This window comes from Micropterus dolomieu, linkage group LG18 (assembly GCF_021292245.1).
Source record: "Micropterus dolomieu isolate WLL.071019.BEF.003 ecotype Adirondacks linkage group LG18, ASM2129224v1, whole genome shotgun sequence".
NCBI classification, from domain to species: Eukaryota; Metazoa; Chordata; class Actinopteri; order Centrarchiformes; family Centrarchidae; genus Micropterus; species Micropterus dolomieu.
Window position 1 is genome coordinate 30,638,230 of NC_060167.1, and position 21,332 is coordinate 30,659,561.

Consider the following 21,332-nt stretch of genomic DNA (forward strand, 5'->3'; position numbering starts at 1 on the left):
TCTAATATATATTAAATTATTACATTGTTATATCCTTTAATATTTTATGACCTGATTTTCCTGATACTGATATAGATTAATAAGTTCTAAAAAAAAAAGAAAAAAAAAAGTTCTAACTGCTCATAGCACACACACACACACACATATATATATATATATATATATATATATATATATAATGTGTAGGCTACTGTACATTTGTAAGTTGAATACATGGCACACAGTAGGCTACATTTGGATGTAGCAGTTATATTTAATATATAAATGTAAGGAAAAACAAACACACTTTGTTTGCACTATGCTTTTATCTAAAAGTCAGTGCACGTGGGAGTTCAACCACACTAACTCCAATGACTGCTGACAGCACAGTACAATATTTCCTTTCTGAAAGGAGGGTGGGGCGCCCTCAAACGACTTTTTACAACAGCAACTTCACTTGCTGGCCAAAGCATTGCAGCCATCTTGCACAGCGCATCGAGAGTCATTAAAGTCTGAAATTTGGTTTGTTAGCTCGTTGTAAAGCCCGTTATTATTCTACCAGGAGTCACACGGCGCGATTCTAAACCGGAATAGATATCGTGAAAACATAAACACGCCGGCGACGACACAACATTTGATGCAAACACTTCGTCTCCGGTGCGATGTTGTTTCGTCTCACGCATCCCCAGCAATGACAGCTGAGCTGAAGCCATTGGTACCGCCTTTGACAATGTGGGACAGCCAACCACAGCTCGCAGAGATGCCTGAACGGAGACGTTCCGTTGGTGTGCGCACGCGCATGTCACTTGGTAAGTACCTCACACTTCTCACACACTCGCAGTAGCGTGAAGATGGCGGGTAGCCCCGGCCAACTGGATGAGCGTTTTTTACACACAGAGGTGAATAAAGCGGTAGTTTGCCATCCTGTACAGTCTGTAGAGTCACAACCGTCGTTCTTGTGTCACAATAACCACTGGGGTAGGCACGAGGCAGCCGGTAATCACATGGCTATAGTTCCGGGAGAAGGGGGTAGCGCGAGCTAATGTCCAGCTGGGACTTGGTCAAGACGATTGCTGAAGCAGGTATGCTGTAACTAAATGTTGTTTTCCTCTTTGTCTCCCCGAGTATACACGGGAAGCGAACGCCGGAGCTGACAGAGAAAAACAGTAGATGTGCCAGAGTCTTGCCCCATCACGTTCAAGATTGTTCGTGCTCCTTCTGAACAAGTTGAAGTGCAGGGGGTCTCATCAAAACGAGGTCCCCATGGTTCAACTATGGATGTATCTACGGCCAGCACGGACTCCACGGGACAAGACCCTGGCAAACCACTTGCTGTTAGTAGCGGTGTAACTTCTCTCCCTATTCAACAGGGGAAACTAGGCTCACACTCGGTGCAGACTTTCAATGGGAGCCAAACTATGAACTTTCACAATTCAGGAAGCGCTGCCGCTCTCGGGGGGACGACAGTGACGAGCGGTACTGGTGACAGCAGCAGCACGGCGGTATCTGTCACAGCAGCCAACAGCGGAACAGTGATGTCAAAAGGGCTAGCCAGTGCGATAATGCCCCCCTCGTCAAACAGTGTAATTCAGACGCCTCTCATGATCTCGCAGAGTGTTGTCGCTTCAGCTCAGCCTGTCAGCCAGACAGCCGGACCTACTGTGACTCTCGTCAGGCCGCCTATGCAAACCGCGGGGTCGGGTGCAACTTTGAATGGGAACAATAATGCGAGCCCTGCTGTTGCTGCCAATACAGGTCAGACAAGTATCGTCGTACAGCCCACGCATGTAAACAATAGCCAGCCGTCCAGCGCAGGTTCGCACATAATCAAGGCAGAGCCACCCACAACAATAATACAGACGGCTCCGCAGTCTGCTGTCACTCCCGGCGCCGTCAGCGCTCCCCGGATTACGGCAACGGGAGCAGCCGGTCCAGCCGGGATCCGAGCCCTGACGCCTCAGATGTTGGCCCCAAGGCTCTCACAGACCTCCCCGGGACAGCCCAGTATACATAACATCCAGCTCCCCCCGGGTGAGTCAAGTCAGAACTTTTTACTGTGCATGCACTGGCATTTATTTCCACACTTGACTGACTCACCAGAGTGGTTTCATTTTCATTTGCCTCTGCTCAATGATTATTAAAAGAAATATTCAATGATTATATTATTGAATTTTGATCCAACACATAGTAGTATATTACACATCTGTCCTCTCAGTGTTAAATAGCACACCCGATTCTTTAAATAACTCTAAACCACTGTTATGATTGATGGTGAGAATAACAGCTGATCATTTAACAGTGCCCTGTTTCTCTTATTGGAAGTGCATTGCTTTTGACACTACTTCTTCCTATAGATGTGCTAGTATAATTATATTCAAGTTGTCCCTTATTTTCCTGACTTGGCTCAGGGATGGTGCTTGTACGCAGTGAGAGTGGACAGCTGCTGATGATTCCTCAGCAGGCTCTGGCCCAGATGCAGGCCCAGGCACAGGGAGGCATGCCACCTCGGACTGCTACACCAACAAACGTGCCTCCTGGCCAGGTAAGATGGCGGTCTGCCCTAGGAAGAGCTTTATATTAATAAACCATCATGTTTCACTTTTGTGCCAATGTTTAGCTTACCTTCCTTCCTACAGGTCAGGGAAGAACCTGTTGAGTAGAATATTAAAGAAATTATAGCTAATTTTTACAGCAGGTTGATGGAAAGGAGTGTGCTTGTATGTTATTGTGTTGTATTACTAGTCTTAATTTATGCCAAATTATAACATACACATAGATATATATGTATTAAAATGTAATCCATGTAGTTTCTAGTTGAAGAATGAAACTGGGTGTTGCACATCATGTCACACTATGTGCCTTCTCTCAGGCTCCAGGAAACACCATCATCAGCAGACAAGTGGCTCCCAGCACCATCATCCGTCAGGGCTGTCCAGCCCCGACATCACTCGCTGCCACCACCGCTCTTCACAGACCTCCTATCCTTCAGGTAACCCTGCCTGCTTTCGTCACATAATTATGTTTATTTGGCTTGTAGCACAGTGTTTTGTGTATTTGTACAAGTTGCAGATTGAAGGATGATACACAGTGATACTCATTCACTGTTTGAAATTGGGTCAGCATTATATTACATTATAGTGTGCCATAATACTACTAGTTTTGTGTGAAAGTGACACTAGAAGGTTTTTATGAGTGCATTTTTCCACAATGAAAAGGAAGCAAACTCTCAGTCTCCATATGATGTGTTATTGTGTGCGTAGTGTGAGTAAATGTTTTTCAGTTGCCAGGGTTTATTTGGTAATTCTGAACCGTGTTTCCTAGATTTACTGTAGTAGAGTTGAGACCTTGACTTGAAGGAGTTATATGTATTTTTAAATAAATATTCTGTATGCTAGCAGCCAAGGGTCTCAGCAGATAACAGAACATTTCATGTGATCTTATGAGGTGCAAAATGGATGAGAAACCAAGTTACACGTAGATTTGTTATTGTGAAAAAAAGTGTGTACTTGCTGAAATGTAGTTTTTCAAGATGCATATAGAACAGCACATCGGCTTTTGATGGAGGAGGGTATAATAATTAAACACAGTATTTCTGTTAAAACCATGAAGCATTTTTCTTATTATCTGCTTGTCAGTTCATTACCAAATTTGAAGAAAAAGTGTAGTTCTGAAACTTCTACATTTTCTGTGCAGTTATTTGTTTAAGTTTGCTAAAAGAAATGAAGAAAATATTCAGGTTTAGTTGTCAAGTGTTCAGATGGAATTTATAGCTATAACTTTGATGAGTCTGACTTCTTTCTATGTAGGACTTTATCTAGCTAACATGGATGGGGCTGACAAGAGCAGGTAGTGATCAGACAGAGGTGGCCGGGCATGTCTTTAGGAACTCTTGCTTATGTGGACCTCTTCCTCTAACAACCTGTTAAAGTTTTATGTCACACAAGCCAAAACCCATCAGCAGATTTGCCAGTTATAAATGAAACAATCGCAAAATGAGTCATACCATGGGATTGCTGACTTATTTCCTAATGGCTTACAACGAACACATTGAAGTTCTTGTTTGAGGACGAGCACCCAGCTGAAATTCAGTTCATGAGAAGCGCACCTGTTTCCTCTTATGAACCTGAAGCTGGATGCACTTGATCAACTTTGAAACTGCTCTGAAACCCACAGTCTCCGAAAGTGGCTTTTGAAATGTGGTTAACAACTGAAATAACATGTCAGGATGGCGATGTCTGTCTTCCTAGAGCTCAGTTGGGGCTACAGTAACAGGAATGACCCCCAGGACCGTCAGCCAAGCAGCTGGGACCACAGTTACCTCAGTAACAATGAGCAAAGTGAGTTGTGCTAAGCCCAATGGATCAGATAGAGCTGGTTGTCAGCATGTATTGTTGCACTGTACTGTAGAGTTTGACACTGCAATTATGTACTTTAGTAGTCAATTACAATATAATAAAAGCAAGCTGCCATGTATAACATGGATATTCACAAATGCGACTTAATTCATAATCCTAATGTTCTGTGTTTTTGGCAGGAGACATTGGAGAACGTGAAGAAATGTAAGAACTTCCTGTCTACATTGATCAAGCTGGCATCCTCTGGAAAGCAGTCAACAGAGACTGCAGCCAGCGTGAGAGAGCTGGTCAAGGAGCTGCTGGTGAGTGAGCCCTACATACAGGAGATACACATGAACCTGGTAACTGTAGATGTGATAAGGTTATTAACAAATGAATGCTCTAAAATACAATCATTTGAAGTAAAAAAAAAATAAAAATCCCAGCTGGCCTTTAAAAGTGGAAAACCTTTAGCCAAGAGAAGTATCATCTGTATCTGCAATTGTGACAGCTTTCACTCCCAGCTCTTTATGCCTATATATTGCATTAGGAGGGCAAACTGGAAGCTGAGGAATTCACCAGTACATTGTACAAAGAGCTCAAGTCTTCACCTCAACCTTACCTTGTGCCTTTCCTCAAGGTAAGAACGCTTGTATTCTATCGTCATTTTCATTAATCAAAGATAATTTTGGTCACGATTTTTTTGGATCCCAGCAAAAGGTGCATTTCTGTGATGTTTGTCTCCTGTAGAAAAGCCTCCCACCCTTGAGGCAGCTCACCCCAGATGCAGAGGCCTTCATCCAGCAGAGTCTGCTCCCTCAGCCGGCCTCAAGTCCAGTCTCCTCCACCTCAACCACCCCCACAACAGTGGTCCTGGGCAGCCCGGTCCCGCACCTCACTGCCCCAGTCAGCAGGCCGCAGCTCCAGCCAGGCATTAGCAAACCAGGACAGACACCCACACTGGTAAACTGATGTCACCTCCACTCAACTTTGAGTGGCATTTATTTATTTGTTTTTATTTGGGGGCATTTTTCTCCTCTATCGGACAGTGAAAAGGCAGACAGGAAATGGGGGAGTGAGTGATGTGCCCGTCATGCAGCAAAGGTCCCCAGCTAGAATCAAACCGGCTATAACCATTCAGCTACCTAGACACTCCTTGAGTGGCATCTGAAATATTCCCACTCCCTGAAATTGCATAATAAAGTAAAGGTAATAGTTAATCTACATTTGAAACGTGCAGGTTCTCCAGCCTCAGCAGCAGAGAGCAATCTTGAGACCTCAGGTAGCCTTACCGACGACCCCTATGGTGACTCTCAGGAATCAGGCCCCTGGCCGCATCATGGTGGGACAGCAACAGGTCCATCTTAAAGAGCTGCAACCAGGTGAGAAAGTCAATCTAATAACACCTCTGTCTGTGCATACATGTGTCGTTCTTTGTGTGAGCTGTAGTATTTATTGAGATTTTGTGTCTCTGACAGTATCTGTGAGGCCGGAGGTTCCACCTGTTTCTAGACAAGTCTATGCTGCAGCCTTGACCCCGGCTCAAAAGAACAAGCTGAAGGAGGCGGGTGGCACTTTCAAGTAAGAACAAAGAAAACAGAGTTCAAATCAGTTTTACCACAAATGTTGTTTAATCACACAGGTTTTAGTAATAGCATCACTCAGTTAAGTTTTGGGAACTTTTGTAACTCTCCCAGCAAAATAAAAATGTCATTATATTATAGAATTTAATTTCATTGTCAGAATACTGTTAAAGTGCTACAAAACAATATGTAGCTGGGCAAATGAAATGAACAGTTCAGTGATTTCTCCAAGTTTCAGTGCTATTTTTGCCACACCTCCGTGAGACCAGGGCTGGGCGACATGGCCAAAAATGTTATTACGATAAAAAAATTCACATCATTTGATATCTATAATTATCATGATAAATGTAAAGTCACTATTTCTTTTGAGTTTAAAGGCTGATTTTTGCTCCTGAGTGAAAGCTGAGGAAACCAGATGGTTAATTGTGGTTTAAAACAAATCTTTATGGTCAGAATGTGACAAAACCTTGCCAAACAGTGGATCATTTAACAAATCTGAGTTAGAGTTAGAGTTTTTCTTCAACAAAATAAATGTCTTAATAGAAAAATAATTTCCCAGCCCTGTGTGCGACACATCTGGATTCATGGATATTTGTCTAGTGATTTGGGTTTGCCTTACTGAATTTACATTTATAGAGATGATGACGACATCAACGACGTGGCCTCCATGGCCGGAGTGAACCTATCAGAGGAAAGTGCTAATATCCTAGCAACCAATTCTGGACTAGTGGGAGCGGTGACACATTCCTGTAAGGACGAGGCTTTTCTCTCCTGTGCCATGCTACAGAGGAGAATGCTGGAGATCGGTGAGACACCTACAACATCACTGACAATCCAACATCTGTCCCGCCACCCCCTTAAGTCCCAAGGTGTTTTGCTGTTTCTCTCCTCCAGGTAGGAAGTATGGCGTGACAGACCTGGGCGCGGAGGTGGTGACCTATGTCTCCCACGCTACTCAGCAGCGGCTCCAGAACCTACTGGAAAAAGTTTCCCAAGTTGCTCAGCAGAAAAATGTCAATTTCAAGGTTTGTTTACAGCAGCATTATAAAGAGACGAAACACATTAGCGCTACAACATTTTACTGTATTTACAAAGCTGTTTTTAGCATCCAGTTGACAGATGCTCCGAGTCCACATGCATGTGCAATCATTTCTTTCCTGTAGTCTTTTGTTTCTTTCTGGGATGGCATTGTAACACTTTTGTCTGTTGGCAGGAGGATGACAATTATGAGCAGAGCAGTGATGTTCGTGCTCAGCTCAAATTCTTTGAGCAGCTGGACCAGTTAGAGAAACAAAGGAAGGAGGAGCAGGAGAGAGAGATCCTCCTAAAGGCAGCTAAGGTACTGACAGACATCAAAATTGTATATCTGAAAGCTACTGGTGATATTGTAATTGTATTAAAAGGGAATGTGGTAGCTTTGTGTTGAGGAGTAAGTAAGAGTCAGATACCTGGTGTCAAATAGAGTAATAAAATAAATAGAGAGGTCTTGATGTTTTCACAAATGAATGCCTTTCTGTAATAAATACCTGGATTAAATATTCTTTATATGAAATTAAAAAACTTAAGAAACCATGAAAACATGCACTTTCTTGCCTTGAGATATTACATTCAGCAGACATGTCATTGAAGTTCTTCTAGGTTTAAACAGACTTTCATCAATTTCAAGCATTTGAAGTTACTTCAAAGCCATCTGTTACTTTTTAATGTTTAAATGAAGTCTAGGTTCATGGATTAATAGAAGCAGGTGTGTAATACATGCTGATTTATTTGGCCTATATTTAGTAGTTCAGTATCCCTCAGCTATTCTCTTCTCCAGAGGTACATTATATTCTATAAAGTTCAACAAAAGGTTGCCTGCAATTGATTTTGACTCACCCTCGGGATACCTGTTAGGATGTAAAACAAACCGCTTCTAACAAATGTACTATGGAGACGAATTTATTTCTAGTAGGTATGTGACATTTGGAATAAAATGATACATGGATTTAATAAATCACCTGGGCATCTCAAAAGAACGGTTGTGCTGTATGAATATTGTGTAACTCGTAATGTAAATATTGAGGGATATTCGGGGGACTTGAGGCTTAGCCAAAACAAGTAGTTGGTGTAGTTTTCCATGTGATAGCAGATATTCATGCAGAATGGACTTAATAAACAACACATGCAAATACACAGTATCTCTAGCCCTGCGCAACCCGGGCTTTCCTTTTTCTTCTGACAACATCATTAATGTGTGTTGCTTCTGGCCTTGCAGTCTCGAGCTCGGCAAGAGGACCCGGAGCAGCTGCGTCTGAAACAGAAGGCAAAAGAGGTAGGATGAGAGGAGGAGTGCTGTCAACTAGTCTCTGTTTCTGTACGTTTATGCACTGTGTGCTTAATTTCCATGTTGGTATGTCTGCGTTGTCCAGATGCAGCAGCAGGAGCTGGCTCAGATGAGACAGAGGGAGGCCAACCTGACGGCCTTGGCAGCTATTGGTCCGAGGAAGAAGAGGAAGATTCTGGACTCTCCATCCTCGTCTGCTGCAGCTGAGGTAACACTAATCGCAGCATCCTCTTCATATAGTGTTATTTAACTGTGATAAAGCCTTTGCCATTTTCACTCTGCAGGGAACATCTCTTTACATTACTTACTTGGCGAGACAAAATGGACTCACACTTCAACAAAAGACACCAAAGTTATAAAGTGAAAATGCCGGTGACAGTTAAAAATCTTCTTTCTTTGTCAGTATACTATAGTGGTTACAGAAATAGCTAATGTTGGCGCTAATAGTTAGTCAGTTCTTCTTGGATTGGATCAGTCAGACAAAGTTGATTTGGGATGAGCTGTGACTCACACCCCGAGAGTAACCTGCTGTCTGTCATCTGGTCTGTTCACATACCTGGAGAAAATTATATTATGAAGCAGCTCGTTAGATGTGGCAGAGCACCCAAACAAATCAAATTCAAACAAGTCACTAATCACATTCATGAGACAATGTGACAAACCATTACTGCCAATGCTGCAGATGTTGGTTACACTTGGCTCTACCTGCTACGCATCACTGTTATTGGTTGAGTTAATTGATTTCTCATTTGACCACAAACCTCAGTTTGCTCTAGGCTTTTAATTCCCTTAGTGATCCACAATAGCAGAGCCTGTTCTGTGGAATAAGTGTATAAACATTTGCTACAATGAATGGCCCTGGATTCTTTAATTGTTGCTGACAGGAATTGCCATATAAAAAAACAAATGTTTTCTCTCGCTCTAAAAGGTTTTAACACATATTGCTAATAAACAGTTCACATGCATCCATTAGTTTTCTCAACTGCTTAATGCTGTTCAGGATTGTGAAGTCAACAAAATGAAAGTTTCTAGTCCCGTCAAGCTACACACAAATAGGTAACATAAAATTACACAATATATATACAGTTATTTAGAAAGAAAAAACTGATTATAATCAGATCGCAGTGTCTGAATCCGCCGCCACAGTCGAAATCTCCTTTAGCTAATAATACTGTACGCCAACTTCCAGGGGTCCAATGTTCAGGGGCTGTCGGGAGTAACACATTAAAAAGTATTACCTGGGGAGAAAGAACATAAGGGAAATCTTAAACCACTGGGCTTTTGTTACAACTAAACAGAAATTGAATACTTACAAACTATGGTCAGAAGAATGGAAACTTAAAACTAGCTTTCCGTTAACACAGAAGGAGAAGCTGCTTCCATAAGCATATAGAAGTTACTCTAACAGACACCCTCTAGCAGGGAGGAGTAGACTGCTTTTGGTTTAATGTTGATCACATCTCTTAATCTAACAGTTGCACATACATTGTGGAAGCTCCCAAATGACCCACTGGCGTGCACTTACTTCCAACACACAGACTAAACTGCTGAAGGGTCAGCCTGGAGTAACACAGGAGAGAGCAGTTCAAAGAAAACAACAAAACACACAGCTCTGTGGCCATAACGGACTATTAGGTACAAAAATGGCTTCAGCCATGAACCTGCTGCAGTGGCTGCAACGTTTTCCTTTGAGGCATTTACGCCTGTCAAAATTACGTCCACAAAAAGTGTTTGGTTTTTTTTTGCCACTGACAGTCTCAGTCTTATACGAGGTGGAAAGGATGTAGTCTGTTTCTGACAGTTTGGTCAGTAACACCAGAAGTATGCACACCAGAAGCCTGCTGGAGGTCATTTTGTAGGGCTCTGGCAGTGCTCCTCCTGTTCCTCCTCGCACAAAGATAGCGGTCCTGCTGCTGGGTTGATGCCCTTCTATCACCCTTTTCCAGCTCTGTCCAGTTCTTCTGGTGTTACAGTCCGTCTCCTGCTATCTCCTCCATGCTCTTGAGACTGTGCTGGGAGACACAGCAAACCTTCTTGCGACGGCACCTATGGATGTGCCATCCTGGAGGAGCTGGACTACCTGTGCAACCTGAATGGTGGTCTGTGGCCACCACCTGGAAAAACCAATCCCTTTTTTGGGGGTTGTCTTGCGGTTGCCTCTTCAGTGAACATGTTGTCACTTTTATTTGCACCAAAACAAGTGACAATGATTCACAATCGCTAATGCTTCTTAACTGGACAGATTGATATCCCTGACTGACTTGCTGTTATGCTGTGATCAGTGTGAAAAATGGGCCCAGGTTTAAAAATACAGAAATTATACTTTTAAGTGGGATTTTGAATGACTTTTTTAACTTGTAGTGGAATACTTCTACCTTGCTATATTGGTACTTTTACTTAAGTAAAATATCATAATACTTCTCCCACTCCTCTTCGGGTATCACATAACCAGTCCGCCCTCTCACCCTTTCTGTCTCCCTCCCACCTGTCTCCTCATCTTGCAGGGATCAGGAACAGGTCCCTCTCTGTCTGGTGGTGCTGGTTCGTCAGGCTCCAGGCTCACACGGCAGCGCGTCACACGTGTCAATCTCAGGGACCTGCTCTTCTGCTTGGAGAACGAGAGATTTACCAGTCGCTCCCATTTCCTCTACAAGGGCTTTCTCAAATAGGCTTGATGTCAGAGAGGAGAGGAGGGGAGTGAAGTGCGTGGAGAGGCCAACCGCTCCCACCATAGAGAGAGCATAAGAGACTCTTATGAATGAAGAGGAGGAGCTCAGCGACTTGGCACATTTCAAGGTCTTTCATATGCACATGATAACCTGAAATGCAGTGGTAGCCATATCGGATGGCCTCTCTACCTCTCTCCTCTAATGCCTGTTTTCTTATAGAGCAGTCATGGACTAATTTTCCCTGAACTTCTTTTTCAAGAACGTGCAAAAATGAATGACATGTTTTATGAGGAATGGTTTTTGTATGAACAAATGAGTTATTGTACAATTATGCACTGTCCACAGTAGTTTATTGTCTGATTATATGTGTGTGCGTTAAACTTTAAAGAAATGGAAATCACCACATTTGTTTTACACCAACTAATTTTATTGAATAATGATTTTTTTTGTTTTGTCAACTGAATTAGTTTGAACTCCAAACTGTGTAACCTACTGAGTTGCCTTCCTAACGATGAATAAGCCATATAGCTACCCCAAAGCAATTAACCCTTCTGTAACTCATGATGCAGTAGCTCGCTCTGTATCTGTCATCTCCATTACTTTATTTGACTTTCCCCCCCTAGCATATTTATTTACTAAACTCAAGCTTAAATTAATGTTTAGTTATTTATTTAATGTGACACCTCAGTTGTTTCTTAAATTCAAAACAAAATTTACATTCATAGGCTACTTTTTAAAATCAGTTTTGGCATTTTTTGGGGGGGTATAGTTTTCAGTGTGTGAAGAGAGGTGTTTGTTTTTTTTATCTGATAAAAAATTTGTTTGACATGTATTGGTTTCTAAAACTTAAACAGAAGGCTTTTAACCTGTATTGCTCTACCAAACATACATCTACCGGAAACTGATTTCTATTTTTGTAGCTGCCACCAACACACATATTTTTACTCTTTTAATAGTTACTGACAGTGTCCTCCAACTTAAGAAACTGGAGTTTCTTCCTGTATATTTGTACATGTTACACCTAAAGTTTTACACGCAGTTTTGTATAGAATTGAGAATTTACCCATACTACATAAAGAAACATTTTCTCTATTGAAAAGTTGGAATAAATGATTTTACAGTAACTCGTTTGGTTTGGCATCTGTCATCAACAGTTTTTTTTTGTATTTTATTGTGTTGCACTAGGGGGCAGCATTGCATTATTAGAACATATAGATGTGTGCTGCATGTGGTACTGGGGGTATTGAGGCGTTGTACATGAAAGAGCTGAACACCTTTAATTCCATTTTACGCTACCTGTTCACAGATCGTTCCACTTAATCCTCTAACATCTGTAAAGCCACATGTTGTACACAATGCGGGTGTGTCCCCTGGGTTTATATAGGCGTCTATTGAGGGCAACTCCCAGGAGCGTAACACACAGCTCTCAACTTAGACTGAAAAACCCACTCACACACAGTCTGCTACCAGTCTGTGCTGTTCTTTGTTGGGCTGTCTTGTTTGAGTCCGTCTCAGTTATCAGCCCAACACACGGTGGTAACAGCTGCAACATCAGCTGCTAACATTCACCACAACCATGGGCTGGAAATAATTAGTCCATTCTGCCACTGGGACAGTAGCCTGATGTTGCAATGATTGGGAGCAGCTTTCGTATCTGCGCCGACCAAAGAGAAACAATAAGTGTATATTTGGAGCTATCAGTGGTGATGAGCCCCAATTTCATTTTCCATAATGAAAGTACATCTGGGAGCCACTAGGTGGCAATAGCTCATTTTACCAAATTAGAGGATTCTCTTGTAGCTGAGGTGGACTGAAGCCATAGCGTCAGCTTCTTCTTTATAGTTAATGTTACCTTACATTACATCTGGCTGACTTTATTGTTCACATGTTTGCGTTTTTCTGCACTCGACACCTACAATACAGACTACTAGGCCAACATGTCCGGTGCTTCCAATTTGCATAACGCAGCAAAAAAAAAAAGAGCGGGAAACAATCTGGATTGTTAAATAATATCACAGCATTGTGTTGCTGTGAGAAAGCAAAGGCAGACTTTCAGTTGTGAGTGCAGAACCAGCGTGGCCTGACAGTCTATCATGGTGTCTGGTGGCGATTCAGGTAAGGCCTCACCCCCTGTGCTTCAGCCCAATCCAATATTTTTTCCTGGTAATCCCCCTTCCACTCCTCAACACTGGTGCTCTTTCAGAGTTAAGTCCACATAAGCTCCCACTTGAGTGCCAGAGGCAGAGCAACAACAGGGATGGTGCGGTTGCCTAGCGACGTCTCAGTCACTGCACCTGAGGGTGTTGGGTAAACACCCTGAGCCTGCCAGAGGGAAGGAGAAAGAAGTAGCATCACTGCTTCCTTCCAAGACATTTAGGGGGCTGTTATTAATTTGTTGCATTCAGTGCTGTCATTTTTGCTTTCACACCATGGTGAGATTATATAACAAACCATATCTAAAGTTGAAGTTTATTTGTGTGTGCAGACACGCTCATGCCTGTGACTGTTCATCAGCACTTAGTTATGGGTGCTTTTGTCTGATTCCAAGATGGGATTTGACTGCTCTGATAGTGCTTCTCAGCAGGGTGTTCCTCTTGCACTTTTATGATAAGTCTCCAGTCTAAAATTCCTTGCTTGTTTACGCTCACAGAGGGGCTCAGTTTTAATGATGGTTAGAGGCTGATGAAAGCTCCCCCAGCCCCCATTACTTACATGAAACGGATGGTTATGAAAATCTTTATTAAGGTAAGACCCCTATGGCTAGATGAATCAGAAGGTTGTGATATTTTTTTCATTGACATTACTTTGCAAACCAATGAATTTGAAATTCCCTTCGTAATCCCACCATATTCACGCTGTGAGACAAATGCAATACTAGTCAGTTAATTAATTTTATCCTTTTCAACGCCTCCTTGCATATTGTTGATTAAGCTTTGAGCTTATGAATAAAACTCTCTCCTAGGAGGGACATGAGAATGTGATTTGGATGAACTGATGTGGCACACTGTGATCCAGTCACTGCACTTTATGATCCATTAAGATGCACAAATCCAGTAGCCTATAACCCCTTTTATCCTGAAATGAAAGAGAATGATTTTTAGCCTTTCCTGAGGAATCAGACTCTGAAATATAACATGCAACAAAAGTTCATTCGGTTACACTTCCTCACAAGTCCATTTCTTGTGGGATCTGCCCTCGGTCCACCTAGGTTAATGCTGACTTTAGGACTCTTGGACTTTCGTCTGGGGGTCGACCGGGGCAATCTGCTTTGGCCTGGAGATACTATAATAAGACCAGTGTTTATGGCCGCCACTGAAATGGGTTTGTAAGCGTGGCTGAACCTGTGAGGTATTGATGCGGGGGTTAATAGCCTGTTGGCCTCTTTAATGGAGCTGAATCAGGTCAAGCAGCAGGCAGTGCCAGCCCACAGGAGAGGAACATCTCCATTTACAAAGTAATTTCCTATATGAGGCAGGACAGGCACCAAAATGTGTTGAGTGCACACACCTGTGGTTCATACAGAGAAATATGTGACATGAACACACAGGAACAAACAGGCTGGTGCCAGACTAAACATGACACAGGCTGATGTGAAAATCAAAAATGCTTTTTACATTTTAATCCACTGTTTTTTTATTTGGTCAGTCCTGTGCTGTATACTGATCTTACTATGATCCTCAAGACTCAACTTGCTCAAATAATGACGTCCGGTTCCTAATCGAACCATTGCGAGGATGATGCATTGTTTCAATTTTCCAACTTGGTTGTTCACAGTGGCATAAAACTGAAATGGTCGAGAAATTGTAAACAAAAGCCATGTAGAGGAAATGGCAAGGGCAGACATTTCATGTCACTGTTGATTGGGACATTGCAAACATATCCCTGTGGGAGATTTTAAAGAATAAAGGCTGAAAAGATTAGGCAGCAGACCAAACCACTGTGAGGCATATGAGGAGGGATTACAGAACATAATGTTTCAAAAAACAGACTCATAGTAGTGATCATACAAGAGCTGTTAACCGTTTGTATACCAACACACAGTCTTGTATCACACAGTCAGTGGGCAAAAAAACAAACCCCTCCAAATACTTACATACTACAGTAGGGGATATGGGATCTTTGTAACACCACAGGGTTTTTCCTGGCTCAGGATGGGACTTTGGGGGGTGACTTTGCACGACAATAAGCATGGCCGCTACGCATACAGTAAAGGCAATGAGTTACCTTATGACCAAAATATATGCATTTTCTAGTAATTTCTGACCATTTGATAAACAAAATATATCCACAACCTGGAGGTATAAAGGTACACAAGTAAAGTATAATGTTAGTATAATAATATATTTACAGGTTACACTTGATTTGGATAATTTGCTTACAGTTTATTAGTTGAGATTAAGCTGTTTCACTAATAAAACCTCTCTCTAATATTAGCCTACACCACTGTGGTTAAGGTTTGATTAGTGCTAATGTTTGTGTATTCATTATAATTTCAGTAGGCTATAGGTTACTATAGTTTACCATTAGTAGCCTAATATTAATTCCAGTTGGACAAAACAGCAGTTTCATTTTTGTGGGTTGTTTTCAGTCATTCAATTATTGTGCAAGACAAAATCTACTTGGTGGTTATCTCTCATTTGTTTATGCAAAGTAGCCTACTAATTCGTCAATAATAATAACCGTGCATACAGAACAACGAGTTCAGCATTTCTAAAGTTTGCTGTAGTGCCTCCTCCAGGCTGTGATTGGTTGGTTTGCGAAAAAGTGATTTTGACGAGCTTGATGCATGCGGCTGCATGAAAGGCTCCCGATCTCCCTGCGGACATTAGCAGGCAGGCGAGATCGGGAACAGGTGAGCGTCACGTAGAGCCCAGAAAACCTGATTTGGAGAGCGCATAGGAGAGTCAATGTGCCGGTATGCCAAAGCATAAAATGTAAACCAGTGAATACCGGAACACTTCAAGCACAAATGGCTTTTATATTGTGAGAAATAACAGGAAGTTATCTCTCCCAGTAGCGCGAACTCACCTTCGTAGCGGAGCGTTCAGGCGCAGTCAAACCAACGCAGCCGCTGGTTTATTAATTTCTACAATCACCAACAAGTTATGAATCACCTGATTCACTCTGCACATGCTCAGTTTAGTCCTTATTACACATGGTAAAAAGTAGCACCCTGTGGCAGACACAGGGGCGTTTCCAGGCTCTTGAAACATTGGGGGCTTAGCCCATCCCAGAAGTCTTTCATGTTTTAGCCCCCCCCCCCCCATTGCTACCTACCCAAAGTATGTCTATAAAGCAACAGTAAATTATATATATATATATATTATAATTACTATTGATAACAATTAACACTGATAATTGGGGGGTTCTGGGGGTCCTCCTCCTAATTATCTGCATTCTGGTGATTTTCTTTTCACCAATTTATTGAGGAAATGTCTCAGGCGACAGTTCAAAATAAGAAGAATATAGTGTAATATAATGCTGTAAGGCTGTCAGGTATATTTCTCCTGTAGATCAACCTAAAGTCATTTTAACCTTTTCACCTCAATGATAAAATAGCTTCATTAATCTGAATTCAGTTAAGAGTTATTTATTGATGAAATATTTGAAAATTTTGAGCATTAAACACTGAATTTCCTGCATTCTGGAGACATTTTCTGCACATATTTATGGTGGAAATGTCTTTATTTTTATAAAGGGAAGGACAAAATTTAGGTGGCAGGTGACAATTCAGAATATAAAAATATAATAGAATGTAATGCAGTAACCAGTAGCTTATTATTTTTTTAGCTTATATTTATATATTGGTTATTTTCGTACATTTGGCGAATTATTATTATTTTTGGCCCTCCACACCGCTTGAGTAGAGGGGGAGGGAGTGGGTGCTGTAAGAGATGTGATTGGGCCAACCCAATGTCAGTGTAGGCCTATGCTTTATGGGCCGATCGTTGGCCCATTTTTAAAAAACAGTTAGGCCAATATAAATAAATAATTTGAATAACTACTCGATGAGACTAGCGCACTGCTCTTCATCAGAGGAAGAAAACCGAAACTGAAAACATCAGTGATCAGACAGAAATATCACCACAATTCCACACAAATGTTCACTTAAATCATGTTTATTGTGTGTCTATATAGATGTCTTTCATGCAAGTTGGTAGTGCCAATGTTTTAACTGTAAGCTTTAAGGTAAGCTAGTTCATGGGTACAAGAGTTTGGGTTAGTTGCCAGTGGTGTGGTCTATGTGAGGTCAACGATTTCTAGAAAATCACTTAAAAACGCGAGCATACATAACAAGATCGTTTTGTGACAGAACTTAACTGTTTTTGTAGCCTGAAGCTCCTGCCGCTTCAGGTGACACAGCATTTGCAGCAGACGACATGAACGTTAAAATGAATGAAACCACAGAAAATAAGCCAGATGAGTCTGAGCTCCATCCCACGCAGTACAGAGAACAAGCCAGATGCTTTTGTCATGTTACTTGGTAAGTATAAGTAGCATATACATTATCATTAATGTAATTAAAGTAGCTGTAACAGCAGGGTATATTGAACTGTATCTAAAACTAGCTAACTTCACTAACGTTAGTGTAATGGATCAATGAATGTGAGAGAACAGAAGAGATAAAGGGAAGTGTGTGTGTGTTTGTGGATCTGTGTGCGTCTGTGTACAGTAGTAGAAGTAGCAGTTCCTGGATGCTTTCTCATGCATTTAATCTCATACAGTGCATAGCCTAAGTTTGACAATAGTTTTAGAAGATGAGTGACCATATTCATATTCTAAGGCTAAATGTAGCTTACAGCATGTTTATAACACATAAGCAGTCTTTCAGAAAGCTCTCAGTTACATGTAGATGCGTACTGTATGCATTAGTGAGTGTGGTGGTGCTTTTGGGGTGTCGCTCTAGGACGCATTGCTCTGGGACGGGTGAGTATGAGGCTGGGAGGGAAAAATCACAGTATACTCACTACAAAAAACCTAGACTACACTACTGGTTGTAACAACAAGAGTCTGGGTTAGTTGTAACAACAATGAAAATGTTTTGTTGTATTTATATTTTTTCTTTGAAATTCAGTATGTGTCTGACACACACAGTAAGGTTTTTATTACTATGTTCAAAAGACCTGTAGGCTTCTCTGTGTGCCTATAAGGCCTGCAGAGGATTGTTTAGGAACGTTTTACTCCTTGTGTTTGAGACTAAACTATGCTTTTTCTGTTTGTGTTGCAGAGATAACACTTACACCATTTAATTTCATTCACATCTAACTAGTTTTCATCACATTTTGAGTACACTGGCTTGAAAGAGCTCCAAGATACAGACAGAACATCCTTGGTCCCCTCCACTTTTATGTACTGTTGAAGCAGTTTTTCAACTTTCACACCACACTGCTCAACAGATCGCTGATATCAATTTTCCTTCATTTTATCACATAATATTTTTATAAAACCTATTTTATATGCTCTTATGCGCCTTCTCTAGAAATTGAGAAATGCTTCAGCCCAAATATCCAGGAGGTATCTCACTTTGTGATGAGTACAGGTTTGTCCCCTGGTGCAAACACGCTACTAGTTCACCAGTTGCCAGAACAGCATGAGAAAACTTTTCTAAACTAAATGACACATACAGTAGTATGCTTGCTGTGATTGGTTTGAATGGTGTTCACACCAGATATGAACCGATCCAGAGTTCACTTGACAGCTGTCTGAGGCGGACCACAGAGCGGTTGTTTGGTCCGCACCAGAATTTCGAGTCTGCTGTTCACACCAACCCAAACGAACCCCATCAAAGGGGGTAAAAGCCCCAGGGTTCTGTTGAACCGATTTAAACATGGCTGGTGCGAGCACACATTTTACCAGACTTTTCAGAAAATTTGCAAAAGAATATGTGAATTTAGAAAATATATTAATAAAACATGATGGAAATATGGTATTTATGTTTGTTTAATTATTAATTTGTGGAAATTTTCAGTCTCCTCATTGCCCCACAAAGACCTGATGTTTCGTCTGCTGACATTTTTCATCTCTCCAGTGGAGTGGAATTTTCAGTGGGCGTTCAAATCACATGCTGCATGCACGTCATGATTTATTCGCCAAATCTGTCTTCCATTGCACTGTGTGGGATTTTCTTTATCTTGATTTATTTTTTATCGAAACACCAACCAAACACACTATTGTAACTTTTTTTTCTGACTTTCCCCCCAAATTTTCAGGGTTTCCACTCCGGATGTTTTTATTGGCACTATAAGTGTCTGTACCAAATGATATATGAGTATATATATGATATATAAAGTTGCTACAATGTGACACTAAAAGAAAAACCTTTAACCCCATGGTGGTGCAAGTGGAACAGTCAAAGAATCAACACAAATGTCAAAATTGAATAGCAATCCATTTGATATGTTTTTGAAATATTTCCATCTGGACAAAAGTGGATCAACAGACTGAGATTGGCATCCATAGAGCAACGGCGATAGCATGGCTAAAAATTGTCAAAAGACATAAAATAACAACAACAATGAATATAAATAACCATGAGACCACTTTAGGCCAAGAAAGTCACCTCACCTTGAAGCACTGTTTAAGATTCAGAAAGACAAAATTTAATTACGTATGAAAAGAGGCTATTTGCCATGAAACATAGGTAGATTTTGCTCTTGTGATGAACAAAGGAGTTTATATACAAAGGGCACACACATAAGAACAGAGTCATCAAGCTGCGACTAATCATCTTAGATTGGGCACATGCCCAGAGAGGTTGTCGTTCCTCCCTGTCGTGTTACTTTAATATCATCATTACAAGACTAATTCTGTTACATATGTGTGGTGGTCAATTATTTATTTATACTAATGACTGCTATACATGCATTATTCATGGTAAGCGTTGCTCTGTCTTCCTGAAGTGATGCTGACAGAGGGAAATGGAGGGGAAGATGGGAATGGAAGCTTGATTGTACCCTAAAGAACACCAGACTGACTTGGCTGCTAAGGAATCATCTCCATACCATTTGGAGATGTAGCCAGTGTCCCAGGGAAGGCACTTAAACTGTGGCTAAGGTGAAGAATTACATGCAGTTGATTAGAGGAGCCGCTCTGCTCGAGGACACAGCTCGAATATCCCACTGTACTCTAGCATGTAATCACAGAGAAGTCGGTCTCTACAGAGATGCTCAGATTTCACGTACTTGTGTTGAGGATGTCAACATGAACACAAGGGCAATCCCATGATGCGTCCTTCTCTGTGATTATATTATAAGTGTTGCTGAATATGACAAGTGTGCTTGGCCAGTTGTTTGAACATTCACAGTGTTAATTAACTCACAAGAGACATGTTAAAAAATGAATGGTCAAAATCAGCACAGCTGTGCTTCGAGCTAAGTGCTAACATCAGCATGGAAATACGCTTACAGTGACAATGCTAACATGCTCATGATATGCAAGTGTAATGTGTACCATGTTCACCATCTTAGTTAAGTGTGTTAGTATGCTAACAATTGCTAGTTAGCAATAAACCCAAAGTACAAAGACATTTGCGTCAATGTCATTTGTTTTGCAGGTATTTAGTTATAAATCAAAGTACTGGACAAATAACAAATTAACATACAAGAAAATTTGACCTGATGGCGGTGCTAGATGAGAACTATAGGGATAACCAAAAATCACCCCATTAACATTAAAGTCAACCTTGTGGTGGTGTTAGAGGAAAAGTCAGGGGATCCCTCATGTCAGTAGGATTCATCCTCTCCCCCTGTACAAAATGTCATGACAATTTATACAATAAAGCTCATAGGAATAGCTTTTGACATGTGGCCCATGAGATTAGGTAATAATGCTGGACGCACCTCACTGTATATACAGTAGGTATTTTTCTTGGAAGACATTTTGACGTCACAGCAGGAAATACAAAGGTGTTAATGATAAAATAAATGATTGCTCAATTCGATTTAACAGTAGAGACTTTGTTAATGTTAATAATTATACCTGTACGTTTCGTACTATGACAAGCCCTAGTGTTTCAAATGAGCAATTAACCAATTTATGTGTGACTAACTGACACGTGGTGAACCGGGGGCTTTTCAAGTGCTGTTTGTCGGTGCACAGACAGTGTTTCAGCCTTGACTTATATGAACACCCAGTCTAATAGCATCTCCACGGGACCAGCCACCCATATCATAAATGGCTGGTCGTTAAACAGTAGATATTCTCTCCCCCACTTGCAGCAGGAACATCACATTTATTCTGCTGCTTTGATCTCATTTTAGACTGAGTCCTGAAATAGCAGGAGGCTCAGAGTGGTGTCAGCAGAAAAGCAGCCAGCAGAGCCAGCCCGTCCTGGGCAGTACCTTTACTGAATAGCAACATTAACACTTTAACTAGGAGCAGTTGATCACGCAGCCGGCATCAGAACCCCCCCCCCCCCCAGCACTGGCCCAAGAGACTCAATAGC

The 21,332-nt window shown here is 41.4% G+C and overlaps 1 protein-coding gene across 2 annotated transcripts; it reads left to right on the top strand.

Moving 5' to 3' along the window:
• Nucleotides 1–476: 476 nt before the first annotated feature.
• On the top strand, nt 477–12,012 carry taf4a (TAF4A RNA polymerase II, TATA box binding protein (TBP)-associated factor). 2 transcript variants are annotated; one of them, XM_046076167.1, is made up of 16 exons: nt 477–788; nt 1,105–2,010; nt 2,388–2,521; nt 2,849–2,968; nt 4,227–4,316; nt 4,514–4,636; nt 4,864–4,953; nt 5,064–5,276; nt 5,554–5,695; nt 5,792–5,894; nt 6,533–6,702; nt 6,791–6,921; nt 7,110–7,235; nt 8,151–8,207; nt 8,305–8,427; nt 10,724–12,012. In XM_046076167.1, exons 2-16 carry the CDS (start codon nt 1,254–1,256, stop codon nt 10,886–10,888), a joined length of 2,544 nt encoding a protein of 847 aa, XP_045932123.1. In that variant the 5' UTR covers nt 477–788; nt 1,105–1,253; the 3' UTR covers nt 10,889–12,012. The 2 variants fall into 2 exon arrangements, with proteins under 2 accessions (XP_045932123.1, XP_045932122.1); XM_046076166.1 differs by lacking the exon at nt 477–788 and adding an exon at nt 799–878.
• Nucleotides 12,013–21,332: the final 9,320 nt, after the last annotated feature.